This window comes from Solanum dulcamara, chromosome 3, assembly GCF_947179165.1.
Source record: "Solanum dulcamara chromosome 3, daSolDulc1.2, whole genome shotgun sequence".
Taxonomy (NCBI): domain Eukaryota; kingdom Viridiplantae; phylum Streptophyta; class Magnoliopsida; order Solanales; family Solanaceae; genus Solanum; species Solanum dulcamara.
The window spans coordinates 2,671,701-2,692,119 of record NC_077239.1 but is presented as its reverse complement, the minus strand read 5'-3'; the positions used below and the strand labels follow the sequence as shown (position 1 = coordinate 2,692,119).

Below are 20,419 nucleotides of genomic sequence, written 5' to 3'. Positions count from 1 at the left end.
TGTTTTTATTTTCAAGATATTTGAAAATGAAATCTTTGATTAAGAATAGAGAAATTCTATTCATCTCGCGAAAATTCTGGTTAATCGATATTTTAATGTCAACGCTATATTAAATACATAGAAAGAATTATACACTACCTATGATCTAGACTAAATTCTAAATTTACAAATTCTATGGATCTTGATGTTGCCAAATGAACTATGTTAGTTTTAGCATTTTAATATCAATATTGAGTGATATTAATTTGCATAAGTGACATATGTTATAATTCTCTCTTTAGTGCATAAAAATGCATTTCATTATCATTTTTAGTTAGTGCAAGATTATTCATTTCATTATGTATTTTTAATCTAATTATCACTAATAAGTGGTGCACTAAATCATAATGATGACATTTCATTATTTTTTCATCTTTGAATAATTTCCTCTCCTATAAATAGAGAGGTCTTCTTTGTTTTGAAATGGAAGAAAAAATTGAGTGCATTAAGATTGTCAAAAAAGAGAGTTCTTATTAGTTGAAGGCAAGTGTTTTTTTTGTGAAACTTTAAACTCAACTCTTGTCCAGAGTTTTTTAAGTAACATTTTGTGATAAGGATGTTGTATCATAGAGGAGACAAGTCAAAAGGACTACTGCTGGACCGGTGAAAAGATTTACTGCAGTAGACTAGAATCTCCTTAAAGGGAGCGAAATATATGCGCCCCAGCCAAGAAGTGAATTTATTTTCTTCATTTTATTTTTCAATTGTAATTTATAATCCTATAATTTCACCAACAAATTATATTTTTTTTTGATAGAGATGTAAGTGTTTGGCAAAACCTTAAATCATTCTATTTAATGAAAGAATCAACTAATTAAAAAAAAAATATACCTATATTCATGATATATGGACCTACACGACTTATTCAAGTCCAAATTATGAAACTTATAAAATAGACCACGTATAATCAAGACTTGTGGATAAGACTTTGAGCAACAATTATTGACACACCACTTGCTCAGAGTGATAAAATTAGTCCATAAAAATGTAACTTATTTAATTCGCATAAATTTAATTTGAATGAGTTAATTAATAATTATTTATTTATTAACTCAATTCAGTTTATTCGTTTAATAATGCAATACATTTTAAAGTTGAATTGATATATAGTTTAATTTTTTTTAAAATTTGTTACAAAAAGAATATCATATTTTTATAGTTAGAACTAATTAGAATTTTAAAATTCACATCTTACATATAATTAGATAATTTCAATCTATCACCTTTTTTTAGAATTTCATATCTCAAATATCACTCAATTTGTATCAAAACACACTAGATCTGCACAAGTCTATTGTTGATTAAGAATAAATAATTAATTAACTCAATATTGAAGTATATTTAATACAAAGAGAATAATAATTTAGATAAGTAAAATAATAATAAATAATTAAGATATATGAAATATAAATAAAATTAATTTAAATGTGTTTCGGATTATTAACTATTTTTCTTTGTGGAAAAAGCTCTAATTCAAAGTCCGTACGAGCGAGTACACTCTATTTTCCTACTCGAGCGCGTGAGATTTATATCTCATAAATTCTTTCGTCCCAAAAATTAGAGACAAGTGGACTTACCGGCGAGTAAACGGTCTGTAAATATATATATAAACACACTCCGTCTCACTCATTTCGTACTCCGTTTCAGTCTCCGGCGAATCTCTCTCTCTCTCTAAAACTCACTCACTGGACTAAGTTCGTTGTCCTAATCTCAAGGCCTTTGGTAGAGTAGAGCAGTGCAGTTATTTAACCGAATCTCTCTCAATGGAAGTCGAAACTACCGGCGTGTCAAATTTTGATCTCAACAACTCTTCCTCCTCTCAGGTTCGTCCTCTTCCTCCGTATAGAAAACTCATCGACAAGTCCGCTTGTAAACTGACGGAGCTTCGTATTCCCGATTTTCGGAGCTCCGACAATATGTCGGAACTCGAAGGATTTGGTTCGCCTGTATCTTCCGGTGTAGAATTCGGTGACAACAGTATGGTTTTGTTTCCGTCATCTCCTTCTGTATCTGAAAACGGAGGACGGGAATGTGATTTTTCTGACTCCGTTGAAAAGACGCCGTCGAATGCCGCGAAGAGATTGCAGAAAGTTTACCGGAGTTATCGTACACGGCGTATGTTAGCTGACTCTGCTGTGGTAGCTGAAGAGCTTTGGTAGGAGTTTTAATTTTTTTAATCATATAATTCATTTTTAATATTAACGTGAAAAAAAGTTGCATCTTATAATAATGTTTAAAATTTTAAAATATTAAACTCAATTTAGTTCAATTTTAACTGGGAAGATTAGTTAAATTGACTCTCTCTAATTTGTATGAAGGTGGCAAGCTATAGATTATGCTCGGTTGAATCGCAGTACAATTTCTTTCTTCAATTACTCGAAGCCGGAGACAGCGGTTTCACGGTGGAATCGCGTTGGCTTGAATGCTTCTAAGGTACTCAAATTATTTGTTCGTGATTCTCTTTTACACATCCTTAGAAAACATTAATTAAGACTGATTTTAACTATATTGCCCTTCATAGATATTTGAACAATCATAATATCACCATGATTAAGCTGTTTGCAATCTTCAACTATTATAACGACTTTAGGTAAAATTGGATAATCTTGTCTTGAACTTCTAAAACGACAAATTATTTGAGATAACTATTGAAATTACGACAGATAGTTTGAGACAGAAGAATTATTGTTTACGTTTTACTTTGTAGATGATTAATAAACAACTATAGGCTAAATTATGTAGAGATCTCGGTACCAAACTCATGAATTAGTTTTACTATTGGTATAGTTGTACAAGTTCTAGTTCATATAAATTTAAAATGACTATTAAAAGATCTTATTATACTAGTACATATTTCATTATTTTTTATAATATAATTTTCCTTTCTTTTAATTTACTAGAACTAGCACAAGGCCCCTTAATTTAAAGCTGTTTTTGTCATGTTTGGTGATCTTTCATATTCCACTCTTTATTTCGCGTGGTACTTAGCATAGGTCCTCACATAAGTTTTGCATATATAGTTATGTGGAATTCTATGCTAGAAACAAAACAATCCCAGACCCGGGATTACACTGGGTATGTTGTTGCTGTAGTAATTGAAAATCTTATACCGGAGAATTAACATCGTAGTAGTAATGCAAACTTTTATACCAGGATTATTTTTTCGCATCTGAAAAATCCAAACAACCACTAACTGTATATATATTCTGGCCAGGTTGGTAAAGGTCTTTCCAGAGATGCTGAAGCTCAGATACTAGCTTTTCAACACTGGATTGAGGCTGTGAGTCCTGCCTTTACTCTGGCGTCTGCTCTTGCTTTATTTTAATATATGGTCCTCCTCCATATTTAATTTCATTAGTAATGAGATGTGATATTTGATCTATGTGTTGTGGTAACTGTAGGTTGATCCACGCCATCGATATGGACATAACATGCATATCTATTATGAAGAATGGTGTAAAACTGATGCTGGCCAGCCCTTCTTCTTTTGGTAAGGAAGCTGAATGTTGAAACTGGTATCACATGCATTGTCTCAAATGTAAATCTTCAGGTCATCAAAGTCTGCTGCTTGCACTCTTCAAAAATGTCAGGGGGTGGGTGTCGGATTGTCCAAAAGTAGTGCATTTTTGGAGTACCTGCCATGAGTGTAACAACATTTTCGGAGAGTCATAGCAACAGGCTTTGACGACCTGAAGATTTACATTTGAGAAAATGCATGTGATACCAGTTAAATGTTATAAGCTTTAGTCTGGGACTCTTGGTTGCTTAGAATGACTAGGCATATGCAGGTTGGATCTTGGAGATGGAAGGAAGGTTGATCTCAAAGAATGTCCAAGAGCTAAGCTTCAGAAACAATGCATCAAGTATCTTGGACCTGTATGTGCTGAATCTTTTGTTACTTATGCTCTACATATCACGTAGTTTAGCATCAATCACGCACTGCAGCAGACATATGTCCACTAAAATACTTGCACCAACTCTTTAGCCTTTGATTAGTTTGTCATACACGACTTGATTCCTTGTTTTGCATTTACCATTACCTGATATTAGCACACAACTCCTAATTGTTCCTTCTTAATCTTTATGTAATCAGCAAGAGAGACAATATTATGAGTACATAATTGCTGGCGGGCAAATACTGCATAAGCTAACCGGAATTTGTCTTGACACAACTAAAGGCCCCCCAGGGACAAAATGGATCTTTGTGATGAGCACCTCAAAAAGACTCTATGCTGGTGAGGTGAGCGGTATAATGTTGCTGCATAAGTTTCTTGGTTTTGTTTTCCTTTTTTATTTTATTCTTGAAATTAATGATTATCCTACAAATTCTTAAAAAGTTCCTGTATGTAATGTCTTTCAGAAAAAGAAAGGATTGTTTCATCATTCCAGCTTTCTGGCTGGTGGGGCTGCTTTAGCTGCTGGAAGACTAGTTGTACAGGATGGGACTGTGAAGGTAGGTTGATTTTAAGCTTCGTAATCTCTATATGAACATCATTTTGTATTAGTTTAATCAGGGGTTGATTTTAAGTTTCGTAATCTCTATATGAACAACATTTTGTATTAGTTTAATCAGGGCACTGTTAAAAATCAAATTGATCATGTAGATTATCTTTACCTTTGTCAGGTATGATGTTTGTTAGACTTCCTAATTCAACAATGTTGGCTCCATCATTAGTATAACAGTGTCTGTGATAATTTATTTGCAATTTCCTTGCAACTCCAGTCCTCTACAGTCTACACCATATAATTGCATATAGGCTTGTCATATCGACTCTTTTGCCTTGCTGTTTACAATGTTTTGCTTGAATTCTGCTATACTCTGACATTCTTTTTCTTCAGTCTATTTCACCTTACAGTGGCCATTATCGGCCATCAGATGATAGCCTTGAAACCTTTTTATCAATTCTCAAGGAACATGGAGTCAACGTGGATGAAGTTGAGGTGAGTGATTATGCATGTGTCTAGTCTTACATCCATATTTCGCTTTAGTGTCTTAACACAAGAGAGAGCCGTTTATCTCATTAATTACTTTTGAATATTCAAAAAATAATTTTTATATTAGAAATGGCACCAAGATTGCGCGACACAAAGAGAAAAGCAATCTAAGACCCAAGTCCTCTATCCCCTAGAGCCTATTATAAGCTGTGTTGCCAGTACTCTTAAATATGACACTGAATGTGTGGCAAATCCTCCAAAAATAGTGCATTTTTGGAGGATCCGAAATAGGGCTGGGGGCTTGGCGCGGGTTTTACCTTCAATACAGAGGGAGCAATGCTTACTGGGCCCCTACCCCTTTACCATACTGTCTGCTTTGGATCGGATTTGACTTGTGGTTTCGTGTGATTACTCACCAAGTTCTAATCTTAATAATCCGCGTCTTTGTGATCTGTCATCAGATAAAAAAGGTAAATGAAGACTATGACACCACCGGAGATGTAATATCTGTTGAAAAACATCCGTCTAAACATTCAGCTCCTCCACAAGAAGTGAAGGAAGAGGAGAAAGACCGTTCCACAGAATCAATTGAATCACTACAAGTTGAAAGTAGTACAACTAGCTGCTACCAGAGAACGCTCTCAGGCGGGCTTCACAGCCCAAGAAGAGAAGTGCCAAAGACTGCTATACTGGAAAGGATCAATTCCAAGAAGTCTTCAAGATCGTATCAACTTGGCCATCAACTCTCTCGTGTATGGTCAACAGGTGCTGGTCCAAGAATTGGCTGCATTGCTGATTACCCTGCTGAACTAAGATGGCAAGCCTTGGAACTTACTAATGTTTCACCTAAACCTTCTCCATCATCAGCTCCTAGGCCTTTGGACACTCTTTGTTCACCTACTTGTTCTTCCCCAGTTTTTAACAATGTACTCGTCAAGTCTTCGTAAACCTCAGTCTTCCTGCTACAATGTGTAAATGCCTTGGTTCTTCAGCTATTGTACTTTACATTTTGAGTATGTGTTTATGTCCTTAGAAGACAACTTACTGCAAAGGACATAAAGGGCTGCTCTTGAAATCAGGATGATTCAATCTAATTTGTCTTCACGAAGCTTAACTATGATTATACAATCAGAAAAAGGTTACTAATTCTTACAATATTTTAGAATTAAGACATATATATAGGCTTCTGGATAAAAATTATCGAGTTTATGGAACATGTAACTTTCGTGCTATATCCTCTCCTAGCTCTTTGAGGTTAGTTTATTTTTTTTATAAACAAAAATTACTGAACATGCCTCGTCCGTCCTGAGATTAGTTTTTTTTTTTCAATTTAGATACTTCCTTTTTCATTGTGGATTTTTATAGTTGATTCTAATTTGATTTGAAACATTAATTTAACTTCTGCAGAGAAATGAGAGGTAAATAATTTAAACACGTCGTTCCAATAAAAATTGTCGTAAAGACAACAAAAAGGAAAAATAAAATAAGGCGGCAAAGATGGATATAAGCCTTTAAGTTCGAGAAATTACGAAAGTACCCCCTTTTTTAGTTTATTTTTACGATAAATGCCAATTGGCATAACGTGACTGAAAGCAAAACTGATCACATCATAAGTTCAAACAACGATATTAAAAGGTAATAAGAATTGAACGGATTGAGTTGTGATTTATTTTTTAAATTCATTTTAATTTAATTTATTTTAGTCTAATTAATTTTTAGACAAGTTCATAATTTATTAATTTAATTTATTTTATTTTGATTCTTTTAAATTTTATTCAATTCATTTATTTGACATATTTAAAAATATACATCAATTAATAGAAATATTGTGATAAAATAATTATATTAATCATTATTTTTTAAGAGACATGAAAATTCTAAAATAAATAAATAAAAGTGAACTAGAAAAAGTACCTTATAAATAGCTTTACAAACACCTTGTTGAAATGTCTAACAAATAGCTTATGAAGAAGCTTATTGAAATATATAGCAAGTATTTTATGAAGCAGCTTACAAGTAACTTTTCAAGATAATTTTACAAGCTGCTTCTAAAATTTTTTGCTAAGTGGCTTCTTTTTTTTCCATAAATAAAAAACTAATTTAGTTATTTTATATATCAATCTCAAGAAAATGAAATAACATGACCTTCTTCACCAACTTCTTTAATTATATCTTTCGTTGGATTGTATTTTTTTTTATTATTAGTTTTATGAAAATTTGGTCATTTTAATTTGGATTAATTTTAATCTCTTTTTTCCTTCTTATGTTTGCATAGAGTAATTGGCAAATGTTTTAGCCACGTTGGTGCCATGTAACTTGTCACAAACACAACAAAAAGAACATGCAGTAAAAGACGAAATTAACCCTTTTTTCTTCTCCACGTGTCAGCATCTAACAGCCCCATCCCTTCATCATATGTCCTACGTTTTTCAATCATAAAAATTCGACTAAAGAACATGCTACAAATAATTTAAAATATATCATTCAACTGTAAAAATATTTTTAATTATTTGTGATTCTTTTATAAATAATTTTTATTTTTTTTATTCATTATTTAAGTGATTAAGAGATCTCAATTCCTCTATAAACTTTGTAATATTGAGGAATGTCAGATCTTATACAGAGCAGAACAGGGCAAATTAATCTCCAACCATCTTATATGAATCGATTTTTTTTTACGAGTTCAAATCTTTTAATCGATTTATGAATGAGTGTTTTCGAGGTTATCGATCCAATACACAATCTCCCCGCACCCCACTCACCCCACCCCTACAACCCCCATATTGCCAGTGCTAAGCATCCTTGTCACACACGTGGTCTTTTTCTGATTTGACATGACACGTGTCACTCATTCACCATCCGTTTTCTCCCTCTCTTTTTTTTTTGTTTTCCTTTTTATTTCTGTTCTCTTCTCTTCATTTTTATTTAAATTTTTTTTTCTGCAGGTTTGTTCTTTTCAAAATGAAGGACGATTTGACGCTGCCGTGCACGGCGGAGGAAGGGAGGTTTTCTGGTGGAGATGGAAAAGATGAACTGGTGGATTGTGAGTTGGAAGCAGCACAAGCATTGGCTTGTTTGGCTCATTCAGGACCATCTGGTCACTCTGAGGTAGTTTATATATTATTTTTTTAAAAAAAGTTTCCTTTTTATTTTGAGGTCTTATAGTTGATTCCAACTATTTTGTGTTTTAGAAGTATATTGTGTGTGTGTGTTTTGAAATTTTTGTATTTTGGAGTGTTATGTAGTGAATAGTGGATTGAAATGGGTACGTATATGATGATGTTATGTGTGTATGTATGCAGGCATGGGTCTTATTGTGAATTTGTGTATTTGTATATGATTATTGGGTTGATTTCTCGGATCGTCATTCAACTGATAGCCGTGATAATTGTGAGTATTTGAAAAATATTGTTGTTGTTTATGATAGTGAAAAATGATATTTCAAAATTCGAGTTGTGTTTGGGCGTGAAGACAAATTGGAATTGTCTTTTTTTTTTGAATTTTTGTGAGTAATTTGGAGCCGAAATTTTGGAAAATTCCAAAGTTCAACTTGGAAGTCCTATAAAAAGAAAAAAAAATTCATGGCCAAATGCCAAGGGAAGTGCCTTTTTGAGAAATCTACTCGATGGTTATTAGTACACTGTGACTTCCACGATTGGAAATGTAGCTCTGTAAAACTCTGCTAGTAATCTTGGTTACAATTTGGGGTGAGTAAGGAGTGACCTCTTTTGTTTTAATGAAATGTTGAGTACTTAATAATTTTGTTTTATCCTTTGCTGAAACGACAAATTAGGGTGCCTTGTTTTTTATTTTCGAAATTTACAATTCAGGAAATTTGCAAGCCGGGGCAGATGTATAGTTAAAGCTACTGGCTCAGCCGAGTCTAGTAGCTTTGTCTCAGACCCTGTACATGTGTTAATGTGTTTTGGGTATATGACCTTTTCTAAAGAGCACATGTGCTGTAGGTACAGCTACAAATCCGGGTACTAATTTAGGTGCAGGTTGTTATATGGATTCAATAAATCTGAACAAATACTACATTTCGAATCCGTTAAATCCATGAAGTTCAAATCTTAGAGCCGCCTCTGTAAATTGCACCTGATAGTTTAAATTTAATAACTAAGTTTTCTGGAATCAAACAGTAGAAAAGAAAAGATAATGCACATATTTCATACATAGTATCTTAACAAGCACATTAGAGGTGGTTCCAAGATTTGAACTTGGTAAGGGTTCTTTGGCTAAACTCTTTGTACTTTTGAAATAATGGTTTCAAAATTTAATAATCGTTGAAACTTTGTTGATATTTGTTGATTTTTCACATATATATGTCTGGTTCCTGTTGAAATACTAGGTTAAGTTGAACCCATTGTACAAAGGCGGATGCAGCACTTTGGATCTCATGGTGTCTCCATTAAGTCTTGGAAAAAATAAATAGTTTTCTTGATTTTGTTTGCAATGGTGAAACCTTCTTGTGAATTTCAAAGAGTTCTATATTAAACTCCTCTTGTTTACCATATTTTCAGCAAGTCATTTTTAATGGAAAGCTGTTAGAAGAAGATGTAAGTTTCCCCTAAGAAATTCACCAGGTAGGAATTTTTCAAGGACAACAATGCAAGGTGTTTATTTTAATGGTTTTAATACTGTTTTCTTTTAATGAATTCTCGCTAAATGGGTTTGCCCCTATGAGTTCCATGTTTCGTCTTGTCTTGTGGTCTGTCCTTAGAACTGTTAGAAAGGGTGGCTGAGACAGTAGATGCAAAAGATGGTTTGGAAAAGAGCTAACTAGGCACCCAAGGGTGTGGCCTAGTGGTCAATGAAGTGGGTTGAGAACCATGAGGTCTCATGTTCAAATCCTATTCCAGTTGAGACACAAACTCTAGGCGATCTCTTCCCATCTGTCCTAGCCTTGGTGGACAGATTTAATAAATACCTATTGCTGGAGGTGACAGGTATTCTGTGAAATTAGTCGAGGTGCACGGACTCCACAGTTATCAACAAAAAAAAAGAAGAGCTTGCTGGTCTGACAGGGTTTTTTGGGTTAGTATATGTATTGGTGTTGGATTGCTCTGTTCTGCTCTGTGGCTTGCTGGGTAGGCTGGAAGCTTTGCATGCCATTAGAGCTCGATTAATACGTGGAGGAGGATTGAAATTGGATGAGACTTTAAGTGAGGAGGAGTCATTCCGTGATGGGGCTAAAGATTGGTCTTTCTAAGCTTGAAGCTGACCATTTTGGTTTTGTGGAAAGACCGCTCCTTTTGGATCATTAGCTTGGCTATGGTTATGGACCTCTCCGAAATAGCTCTCATTTTCAGCTGCATGATGAGGAGAGGAATTTTGTTTTAGGGAAGGTGAGTGTTAGTGTGATGGTCTGAGTATGGGTGGTTACCGGTGGAGCAGTGAGGGAGGAGATAGTAGCCTCTGTGGCTGGTAGGTTAGCTGTCGGCTTCTCATTGGTTAAATTGTGGTGGCTCTGGTGGGTTCGGGGTGGGGTTGTGGGACCACTAGTGGTTCAAATAAATCAATGGAGAGTATGTATTGAGAAGTCGGAGAGAAAGGGGTTAAGCCAAAAGAACTGTTAGACATGTTGATTACTTTTGAAGTAATCAATAACCGGGAGAGCACTTCTTTCTTTGTTATTGTGTATCTAAATATGATCAACATTTATCATTTTCAAGAACTTACACTTTCTTTAATTTTTATTTTATAACTCAAACACATTATTTTGTAATATCTTTTGATTTTTTTTATTTATATGTGCAAAGCGCCTATCCTAAAACTAGTATATTATAATTTCATGCACTCTGGCATATTCAATGTATGTTTCTATCGCATTATTCCATGTCCGGGCAGAATTCAATAAATCAATTCATAAGAAAAGATGCATCATAATTGTAACACCATGCAACTTTATTCTTAGAATTTGAATCTTCCGTCGTAAGTATATAAGCTTGAACCAATTGATGTCCTACTTGTACTTATGTGTTACGGTTCATTCCTATGTGCGGGAAGTGTATTGGAAGTGGTTTAGGTTCATAAGAGACCTCTAGTACTTAGTAGAGTTCAAAATCTTCCTACTGGCTAAGTTTTTCGCATTAGTTCATGTAAGAGTCAACTTCAAACGTTCATATCTCTCAACACAATGAATTAGGTGGCCTATGACCTATCAAATTAAAGGTTTATGAGTTTTTTTTCAACGCCGCCAAGTTTGCCTCATTTGGAGTTCAGAGTAAAAAGTTATGATCGTTTTACTAGAGACTACCAAAACAGAGTCTTCAGGGTCAGTAACTACGGACCTGACCTACAGGTCGTAGGTCGGGTGTACGATCCGTACAGTTTACTTGTGGAAAAAGTCCTGAAAGTCAGTTTTCGGGTCCAATTCTTACTAACCAAACTACGGGTCGTAGAAACATCTATGGGCCATTGTTTGGGCCCGTAGAATGAAGTATAGAACTCCAAATTCCAGTCAAGTTTCTACGATTGGCTTCTACAGTCTGGAGAAGCTTCTACGGATCATATATGGCCTCCTAGACAACTTCAACAGTGTTTAACGAGGGTTAGTTTGGTCTTTCCCCATCCCTTCTAAGCCTAAATTCCGACGGTTTTGCACCTAATTAATGTCCTAAGCATTCCTATTCGACCACATGACTTTCAAAAACTTTCCCAAGGCTTAAGACCAAGAATCCAGGTGAGAAAACCAGGGTTTCAAGCATGTTCTTCAAAGTTCTTCAAGAATCTAGTTCTTGCAGGTATGTAAGGCTATTCATAGTGTTGGACTAAGTTCGTCTTCATGCCCTAAATCTAAATTCAGCGTGTAAAGAGATGAGTCTAAATTCCTATTTGTGTTTCGCATGCTAAATTCTGATTTTCTTATTTATCGAAACTATGATTCTATATGTTGTTTGATTTTTTTGAGTTATTGTTCATGCGTTTGATTCACGTGAGCCCTAGTTATTGATAATTTAATTGAAAGTTTTTGTGCAAATATTTTCATGCACTGATTTTGGGAAATTAAAGTGATTTTATGAATACTTAATGTTTCATTGAAAAGGAGTTTTAAGAAACATAAATGGTTCCAATTGTATTATTTTGTATTGAGAAAAGATGTACTATTTCGAAAAGAGTATAAATAATTTTCAGAGAGCATTTCAGTAAAGTAAAATCAAGTAAATGTAAAGTAAAGATCAGTTTTTCGGGCATTGAGTATTAATTCAACACAAATGTTATATGAGCATTAATGATGTTGCATGTTTTTGGGAGTATTATTGAGCACCAATTTGGGAAAAAGTTTATGTAACTCAAAGTCCCATAAATTAGGTAGTCAGTATAGGATAGGATCGTACCGCAATTTGGACAACTCCTCATTGCCTCTGAAAAGACCTATTAGATGGATCCATAAGTGAAAGTTGTTGTCCTATGCCTCGACAAGGTATATGATGGCTTTGGCAACGTGGGTAACACGTTGTATCATCACGAGGCTCATAGTAGTGGTTGTCGGTTAGAGAAACTCTCCAATAAAGTAAAGTATATTATTTTAATGTTTTGCTTCCATTGCATATTTTATTGTCAAGCGTAAATGATTTTACCTCATGTTCTTGTTTTCCTTCAGTTGAGTTATATGTAGTCTTCTAGTTCAATTATTTGACTTAAATAATTTTAAAGGTTCACTTTATAAAGCTATATGTTTATTCTTTCTCTTAATTGTCAGCCAGACCAAGGATTTGCTTGGTACCAACAATGGTTTTCGAGTGCCAGCCACGTTCAGGGTATAGGCTAGGGGCGTGACAATAATTCAATAAATCAATTCATAAGAAAAGACGGATCATGATCATCTAGCATATTTTTACCATAGTTGGGTGTATGCCCATTCTCATATTATCTAATGGATATACTACTCTTTAGTTTGCATGTATTTACTCCAAAACTGTTAGTTCCCGAGTACAGATTTGAAAATGTGGCCTGGGGAATAATGGAGATAAAAGAAAATCCTAAGTAGGGGTGTCTCTCATTGTTGTGTCTCTTTATAGAGGGTGGAAACATCTTTCAAAGCGTTGATGAATCATGAAGTTCCAACTCAGACATTATAGTTTCATGTATGTATTAATCTAAGATTTTTTTGTTTGAAACATGTAACTTTGTATACCTCAACATCACGGGTATGCGGGCCACCTCCAATTTTTTTTGGCTACACTCAAAAGAAATAAAGTAATTTCAGTGCTCCTAGGAAATCAACTCTCTGTACTTCATCATCTATAATACGTTCTTAACACCAAAAACATAAAGATACAATACACCGGATGCAGGCTGGAACTATTTTACACCACTTCTTACTACCTCCCCTTCTGTTCCAGCAGCTGAGAAGGTCTGCTGTATGTACTGGCATTGCCCATTCTTCCTTGCTCATACTATTACTATGTAATAAGCCCCAAACCTATGCTGTAACTTGGCAATGTTGAAAGAATTAGACTGTTGGTTTCCTCTGCCTCCTGGCATAAAACATCTTGAGGCTATTTGTTATGCCCCTTTTCTGTAAAGCTTCATGTGTGAGGCATGCTTTCCTGGCCACTAACCATGAAAAACACTTGACCTTCTCATGTTTGCTTATAAGCCTATTAGGGGCTTACATGATGAGCTGTATCAAATGACATGTCTGATCAGTACCGTATAGCATTTTGACATGTCCATATGGAGAAATACATTAGGTTATATCATATTCTTATTTGGAACTGCTATCAGGATTTCGAGATTCTGTTTGAGTTTCAATTTCTTGACCTCATTCAACTAGGAAGATTGAGGTTAAGTACCTTCCCAACTCCCTTCTTCATTATGGATGCTTGATATTAAGAATTTTTCATTGCAATGACGACTTCGCTATTCTGGAACCACTCAAATTCCCTTCCACCACTGGTATAGTACGTGTCGCCAGTTTAGTGGAAAGCTGTTAGAAAGAGCTGTAAGTTTCTCCTAAGAATTTAACAGGGTGTAGGGGGTTTCAGAGGACAAGAATGTGAGGTGTTTACTTTTTAATAATTCTAATGCTGTTTTCTTTATTGAATTCTTGATAAATGAGTTTACTCTATGGTAGGAAAAATAGAGCTTGGCACTTGAGCTTTACACAACTGACAAGAATGTCTTCTTGAGGCAACCTATCTGAATTTACAGTTATAAATTATTGATTGCTTGTAGTGGAAGTTAGACCACTATTTCCGTTGTTTAATTGCTCGATCCAATAGATGAAGTTGTATCATTAACATTGTTGTGGAATTGCCGGCATTCTCTCTTATGGAGAAGGCACAGGTTAGAAAAGTTTGTCTAGTGGAATGTGGGCTTCATTTTAGCTGTCAACGGGATTTTTCTGTTTCTAACAACTTTTCTTGTTGACAAATTAACACTTCTGATCTTTAACTCTCATTTAGAGGAAAACGGTACTCTTAAATGTAAAAATGAAGGAACTTGTTATCTTTATCTAAGCAGACAGATATATTGACTTTTGATAATATTACCAGGTCTTTCGGAGGAGTTGAGTAATTCTTTTGCTTTTAACAGGAGCATGTAATTACGATACTGTCCGAGCAGGAATCTGAACCCAAAACAAATCCTCAACATGCTCTGAACTATCCACCAGGGTCCAGCAGAAGATCGAGGCAGAATTTGTCTGAGGTACTGAAAATTATTGATCTCTCATCCTTATATTCTTTAGGGTGTTCCTACATTGTTTCTTGATTTTGGTTATCTCAGGAGGAGAAGGAACAACGAAGACTCTGTCGTGTGTTAGCAAATAGAGAGTCTGCTAGGCAGACAATTCGCCGGAGACAGGTATGCTCATCTGAGCTATTCTTTCGGCAACATCAGTTTATTATTGAGGGTCCGATTCCTATTTCTAATATAGACCATCTTTTAACGCAATGTCTTTCCCTCGGAGCACTTCTATAGTGTGTTAGCAAATAGAGAGTCTGCTAGGCAGATAATTCGACGGAGACAGGTATGTAAAGAGGAAGAGAAGAACTGACACAGATCAACCAACTGTGTATTTTATTCTGTGCTGGCTCTTATATAGCCAGTGTATTACATACAAGGCTGAGAAATAAATAACAACTTAGAGATACCTACGTAATTACACTCGTAAAGTTAAGAAAACTGATAAGTATAAAATTAATCTAAAAAACTGAATAAAAAGAGTCCTACAAGTAATAAAAGTCCTAGAAATGTGCTAGCCACTATTACGCCCCCGCAAGTTGGTGTCGAGGTTTGCTACTCCCAACTTGGAGAAATGGTTACTGAAAAGTGCATGCGGAAGAGGCTTTGTGAGAAGATCTGCAACTTGATCAGCAGCATGTAAATGAGCAACTTCAAGTTGTTTGTGCTCAACCTGCTCACGGACAAAATAGAAATCGATGGCCACATGCTTCATGTGGCTATGGAAAACAGGATTGGCACAAATATAAGTAGTGCTAATATTGTCACAAAGAACTCTTGGAACAGAAGTCAGAGGAAACTGTAGTTTCCGAAGAAGATGGGTGAGCCAGTTAGTTTAGGAAACAGTAGCAGCAACTGCCCGATATTCTGCCTCTGTAAAAGAACGAGAAACTGAACGCTGCTTCTTTGAAGTCCACGAAATAGGAGAACGACCAAGATATATAACATAACCAGTGGTCGAGGTGCGATCTTGAGGGTCCCCTGCCCAGTCTGAGACAGAGTATGCAGCAACTTACGATCAGTCTCCTTGGCAATGAGTACACCAAAGGAACTAGTTGCTCGGAGATAGCGGAGAAGCCGTTTCAGAGAAACCCAATGAGACATAAACGGCTGATGCATAGCTTGTGATAGCTTGCTGACAGCAAAAGCTATGTCCGGACGAGTGAAAGAAAGGTAATGAAGTTTAACAATAATGCGCCGATATAAGGACCCATCAACTAGATGATCATCAGGCGAGGGTTCAAGAACAGTAGATGTCATAGGTGTGGAAACACCTTTGCAGTTGTCCGTAGATACCTCATGTAGGAGATCCATAGTGTACTTCTCTTGAGAGAGCACAAGACCAGCAGAAGAACGAATCACCTCAATACCAAGAAAGTAATGAAGAGGCCCTAAGTCCTTCAGTGAAAAACGTTTAGAAAGAGCCTCAATGATATAATAATCACCTCGCTGGTGATTACCAGTCACTAAGATATCATCCACATAAACTAAAATATACATAGTGAACCCAGCTTTATGCTTAATGAAGAGTGAGGAATCAGAATGTGACTTAACAAAACCCAAAGTAAGGAGAATTTTTGAGTTCGGTGTACCAAGCACGAGGGGCCTGTTTGAGAACATAAATTGCCTTCTGAAGACGACATACATGGGTAGGATTCCCAGAGTTTTCAAATCTGGGTGGCTGACACATGTATACTTCTTCAGTCAGACGACCTTGCTAGAAGGCGTTGTTAACATCCAGCTGATGGACATGCCAGTCAAGTTGAGTGGCAATAGTCAGGACAAGACGGACAGTAGCAGGCTTGACTACTGGACTGAAAGTGGAATGGTATTACCATTACCCATGACGATCTCCTCCAAGCCGTGGTAGTCTTGCGTAGTGGTTAGACCCTGTGTGTCTGAGGCAATATGGTGGGTGGCACCACTGTCAATGATCCATGGAGCTGACTGATTCTGGAGGTGTGCAGCATAATTAGCATGCGCTTGAAGATGATTGTGAGAGCGTGTCCGGCAGACATGAGCAGTATGACCTCTACCATCACAGAGTTGGCATTAGAGGTTATTGTTGGGAGACTGCTGGTGTTGATTGTTGCGCCGAGGTTGCTGACTGTTACGCCAAGACTGATTACGATTTTGTTGATTTTGCGCGTTGGATCGTCGATTATTATTCTGGTTATTGTTGGAGACCTGACGGGTTGGAGTGGAAGTAGTCCCTTGAGCAATGTTGGCAGTGATTGGAACAGAAGGTGTCTCTTTGGTTTCCTCATGCTGAAGGAAAAGCTCATGGTCAAGGAGCTTTTCATATAGTTCTTCATAGGGGATTGCCGAATCTCGAGGGCGAATTGCGGCTGAAATTTCTCGAAATTCAGATCCAAGCCAGTGAGAATCTTGACAATCAATTCCTCATGGGAGATAGGAGAGCCAGCAGTGGCAAGTTCATCACAAAGAGACCGAACTTGATGGTGATAGTTTGCAACAGGACGAGAGTCTTGGGAGAGACGGGCTAGACGGTCTCTAAGACTAAAGATACGAGTTTGAGATTTATTTGCATTAGCAGTATGCAAGGCATCCCAAGCAACTTTGGCATTTGGAGCAGAAGCGACTGTATTGCCAATGGTCGCATCCACAGTTGCCAAGATAGCATTTTGTATAAGCTGATCTTGTTGAAACCAGGAAACATAGGCAGGATTGGGTACTTGAAGGTTGTTTACAGAGATAGTTTTGGAGGGGGTTGGGATCGATCCATCAAGATGACCAAAGAGGTTGTGTCCACGCATAAGAATGGACACCTGAGCCTTCCACAGAGAAAAGTTATGGCTACCAGCAAGCTTGATGGGAAGTTGAGTAACTGGATTGAATTGGACAACAATATTGGCTTCCATTTAGGCTTGAGGTGGGTGGACTGGGAGGAAAACAAAAGGATCAAGCTTGTTAAAGCAATAGAGCTCTTGATACCATAAAGAGGAAGAGAAGAACTGACGCAGATCAACCGTGTATTTTATTCTGTAGTGGCTCTTATATAGCCAATGTATTACATACAACGCTGAGAAATAAATAACAACTTAGAGATACCTACATAATTACACTCCTATCGATAAGAAAACTGACAAGTATAAAATTAATCTAAAAAACTGAATAAAAAGGGTCCTACAAGTAATCTGCTAGCCACTAATAGTATATGCTCATCTGAGCTATTCTTTCGGCAACATCCGTTTATTATTGAGGGTTCGATTTCTATCTCTAATATAGACCATCTTTTAACGCAATGTCTTTCCCTCGGAGCACTTCTGTTGTTTCGAACATAAACCTCCTTAGGCTCCCTTTCAGTTAAGCTGTCATGTGGGTCGTTTATCAACCACCTGAATGCAACAATGCTCAAGATTTCTTAGAAGTTTGAAGTTCTGACTAGCTCGAACTCATTGTCAACTTGTACTATTTTTCCCCCCAACTCGTTCTAGTTCCACACCAGTACCTTTTCTGCAATTACGTTGCTCTCCTGGTTTACATTCCTTGTGAATGCTTTAGGAAGTTGTTCTCGCTTGATTTTTCCTAAGGCTAGTCATGGTAAAATTACCTAGAGAAGATGTAAAAGGACAGTGTTATATGGTTCCTTATAGATCTCTTGACTGCATCAGTTACACCATTCTGCTTTGTAACAGTTCCGATGACTATAGTGTAATTAATTTGGAATGGACATCAGACAACCGAAGCCTTATAAGCAATCTCAATTAACTAAATTCGAGTTGTATGGTTGTTGTTATTCTCTACCTGCAGAAGCTATATGTTAGAAATTACATCTGCATTGTGTTCACCTGTCCTCTTAATGGAGTAATCAACTAAATGAGATGACAAGGTCTTAACTAATGCACTATCACTTTATGTAGAATTTTCCTATATCAGAGAGTCGTGCATTTCTTGTGTTCGTCTAACAGAACTTATCATGCTCATGTAATAATTTCTTCCTAGGCCATGTATGAAGAATTGACAAGAAAAGCTGCTGATCTTTCATCGGAGAATGACAATTTGAAGAAGGTATTCAGAATTTCTTTTCACTTGTATTATCCGAGTCTTGACAAACAACTTGATTGTGAAAGTAACATATAACTCCTACTATTACATTGTTTTTTTTATGGTATACCACAAATCTGTGCATGCTCATTTTTTACTGGATGATATTTGTGACAAGTAGAAAAAGGAGCTGGCAGCTAAGGAGTACCAGTCTTTGAAGAACGAAAATGCTACCTTAAGACGACAGGTAATCCTGGTTTTATTGAGGAAAATATAAACTGAGAAATTCAGAATATGAAAGAGAGAGATCATTGACCTGAAAACATCACATGTGAAAAACTATAACGAATAACTTTGGCGTTCTGCAGGCATCTAAAATAGAGAAGGGTGAAGCGGAGGAAACAGATGGTGCTTCTAGGTCGAAACCTGTAGAAATCTCCACTACAAGTACAGCTCCAGCTCCAACTCCAACCTCTCTTTTTAACCGGCCTCCTATATTACCTTTCTTTTGGCCGTCCATCGTTCAACCTTTCAACTTATTGCAATGTAGTCCTCAAAATATTTCTGATATTGCATCAGTGGTGCCTTCACCTACTGCCGGAGAATTAAATTCTATTAACAGGCAAGAGAGTTCGAATCCAGTAAATCCTCTATATGTACTTCCCTTCCCTTGCTTGATCCCATTTCATCCTCAAAGTAATCTGTTTCTTCCTTGGGCCTCTCCCGTTACTGAAAAACATGGTGAGACTTCCTTGGCACATCAGTGTAGTACATCATATGTGAACATGGGGAACAATCAAGCAGCGACTTCCCAGGAAACCGAGACGGAAGCTGTGCTTGGTTTTCCACCAGACAGAGGGGCATCTGAGGGAAGGCGACAGCCTTCTGTGGTGCTCTCTACAGAAACGGCCCCGATGACTGGTCCCTCTGGACATATTGACACTCATCAAGAAGATGATACCGTTGATACCAACATTGTCTCTTGTACTGCAGAACATGTAGGACATACTTCAGAAAAGACATCTCAAGAATCCATCACCTGCTCTAGCAATAAGACAGGAGAGGCCATTGCAGCAACAGAGGCCCGGAAACGAAGGAAAGAGCTACTGCATTTGAAAGGCCATCATTCTTGATCGGCCCCCATGACTAAGCTTCCGAGGCATGAAGTTTAGCGAAAAAGAAGGCTTTCCATCCTCTTTATGGAAAGCCTGATGTGAATTTTTGATCAGTTGATGGCCAGTCTTTACAGTAGAGATCGCTCTTTTTGTTTTTTGTGTTTTCTGTTCTCTGTGCAGTATATACCAGGCATCTTTGATTTCAGTAAGAAAGAGATTATGATGTAACAGCAGCAAAACCTTACAAGTTTTGTGGGAATTTTGTTTTTGTCAAGAGTAAAGAAGGTAGGAATATGTGCTGCGCTCCTGTATTTTAAACATATTCAGAAAATTTACCAGTTAACTTGCAACGCTAGAATATCTGTTTCTAAAGTTTGAATCAATTTTAACTTTGAACTTCACATTTTATTGTAACGAGAAGCTTTAATAGCGGCATAAATGTTATTACATTATCAAAACTTACCAACTAGTTAATCAGACACGCAATAAAGGCAATAATAAATACAAAAATTGCCGTCAAGAGCTGAGCCCTTCACAAGGTAGATTCTTCCTTTGCTCCTCAGCCTAAGAAATATATGCATTTTGTTGGCTCTAAACAAAAAAAAGTTATTCAATCCACTAATGCAATT

General features: G+C 36.5%; 2 protein-coding genes across 2 annotated transcripts; both read left to right on the top strand.

Moving 5' to 3' along the window:
• Positions 1-1,629: 1,629 nt before the first annotated feature.
• LOC129882140 (IQ domain-containing protein IQM3-like) lies at positions 1,630-6,082 on the top strand. The gene is made up of 9 exons (XM_055956308.1): positions 1,630-2,194; positions 2,358-2,472; positions 3,254-3,319; positions 3,441-3,529; positions 3,828-3,915; positions 4,133-4,279; positions 4,400-4,492; positions 4,879-4,980; positions 5,436-6,082. Exons 1-9 carry the CDS (start codon positions 1,803-1,805, stop codon positions 5,919-5,921), a joined length of 1,578 nt encoding a protein of 525 aa, XP_055812283.1. The 5' UTR covers positions 1,630-1,802; the 3' UTR covers positions 5,922-6,082.
• Positions 6,083-7,912: 1,830 nt separating this feature from the next.
• LOC129882139 (uncharacterized) lies at positions 7,913-20,194 on the top strand. The gene is made up of 6 exons (XM_055956307.1): positions 7,913-8,082; positions 14,518-14,631; positions 14,710-14,787; positions 18,634-18,699; positions 18,857-18,922; positions 19,044-20,194. The coding sequence occupies exons 1-6, from the start codon at positions 7,936-7,938 to the stop codon at positions 19,806-19,808; spliced, it is 1,236 nt and encodes a 411-aa protein (XP_055812282.1). The 5' UTR covers positions 7,913-7,935; the 3' UTR covers positions 19,809-20,194.
• The last annotated feature ends 225 nt before the right edge of the window (positions 20,195-20,419 follow it).

Bases quoted from the DNA above. Each gene is read 5' to 3' on its own strand.
- LOC129882140 (XM_055956308.1), top strand. From the start codon at position 1,803: ATGGAAGTCGAAACTACCGGCGTGTCAAATTTTGATCTCAACAACTCT. The intron at 2,195-2,357 runs GTAGGAGTTTTA...ATTTGTATGAAG, and splicing joins GTGGTAGCTGAAGAGCTTTG to GTGGCAAGCTATAGATTATG. The intron at 4,493-4,878 runs GTAGGTTGATTT...CTTTTTCTTCAG, and splicing joins TACAGGATGGGACTGTGAAG to TCTATTTCACCTTACAGTGG.
- LOC129882139 (XM_055956307.1), top strand. From the start codon at position 7,936: ATGAAGGACGATTTGACGCTGCCGTGCACGGCGGAGGAAGGGAGGTTT. The intron at 14,632-14,709 runs GTACTGAAAATT...TGGTTATCTCAG, and splicing joins CGAGGCAGAATTTGTCTGAG to GAGGAGAAGGAACAACGAAG. The intron at 18,700-18,856 runs GTATTCAGAATT...TGTGACAAGTAG, and splicing joins AGAATGACAATTTGAAGAAG to AAAAAGGAGCTGGCAGCTAA.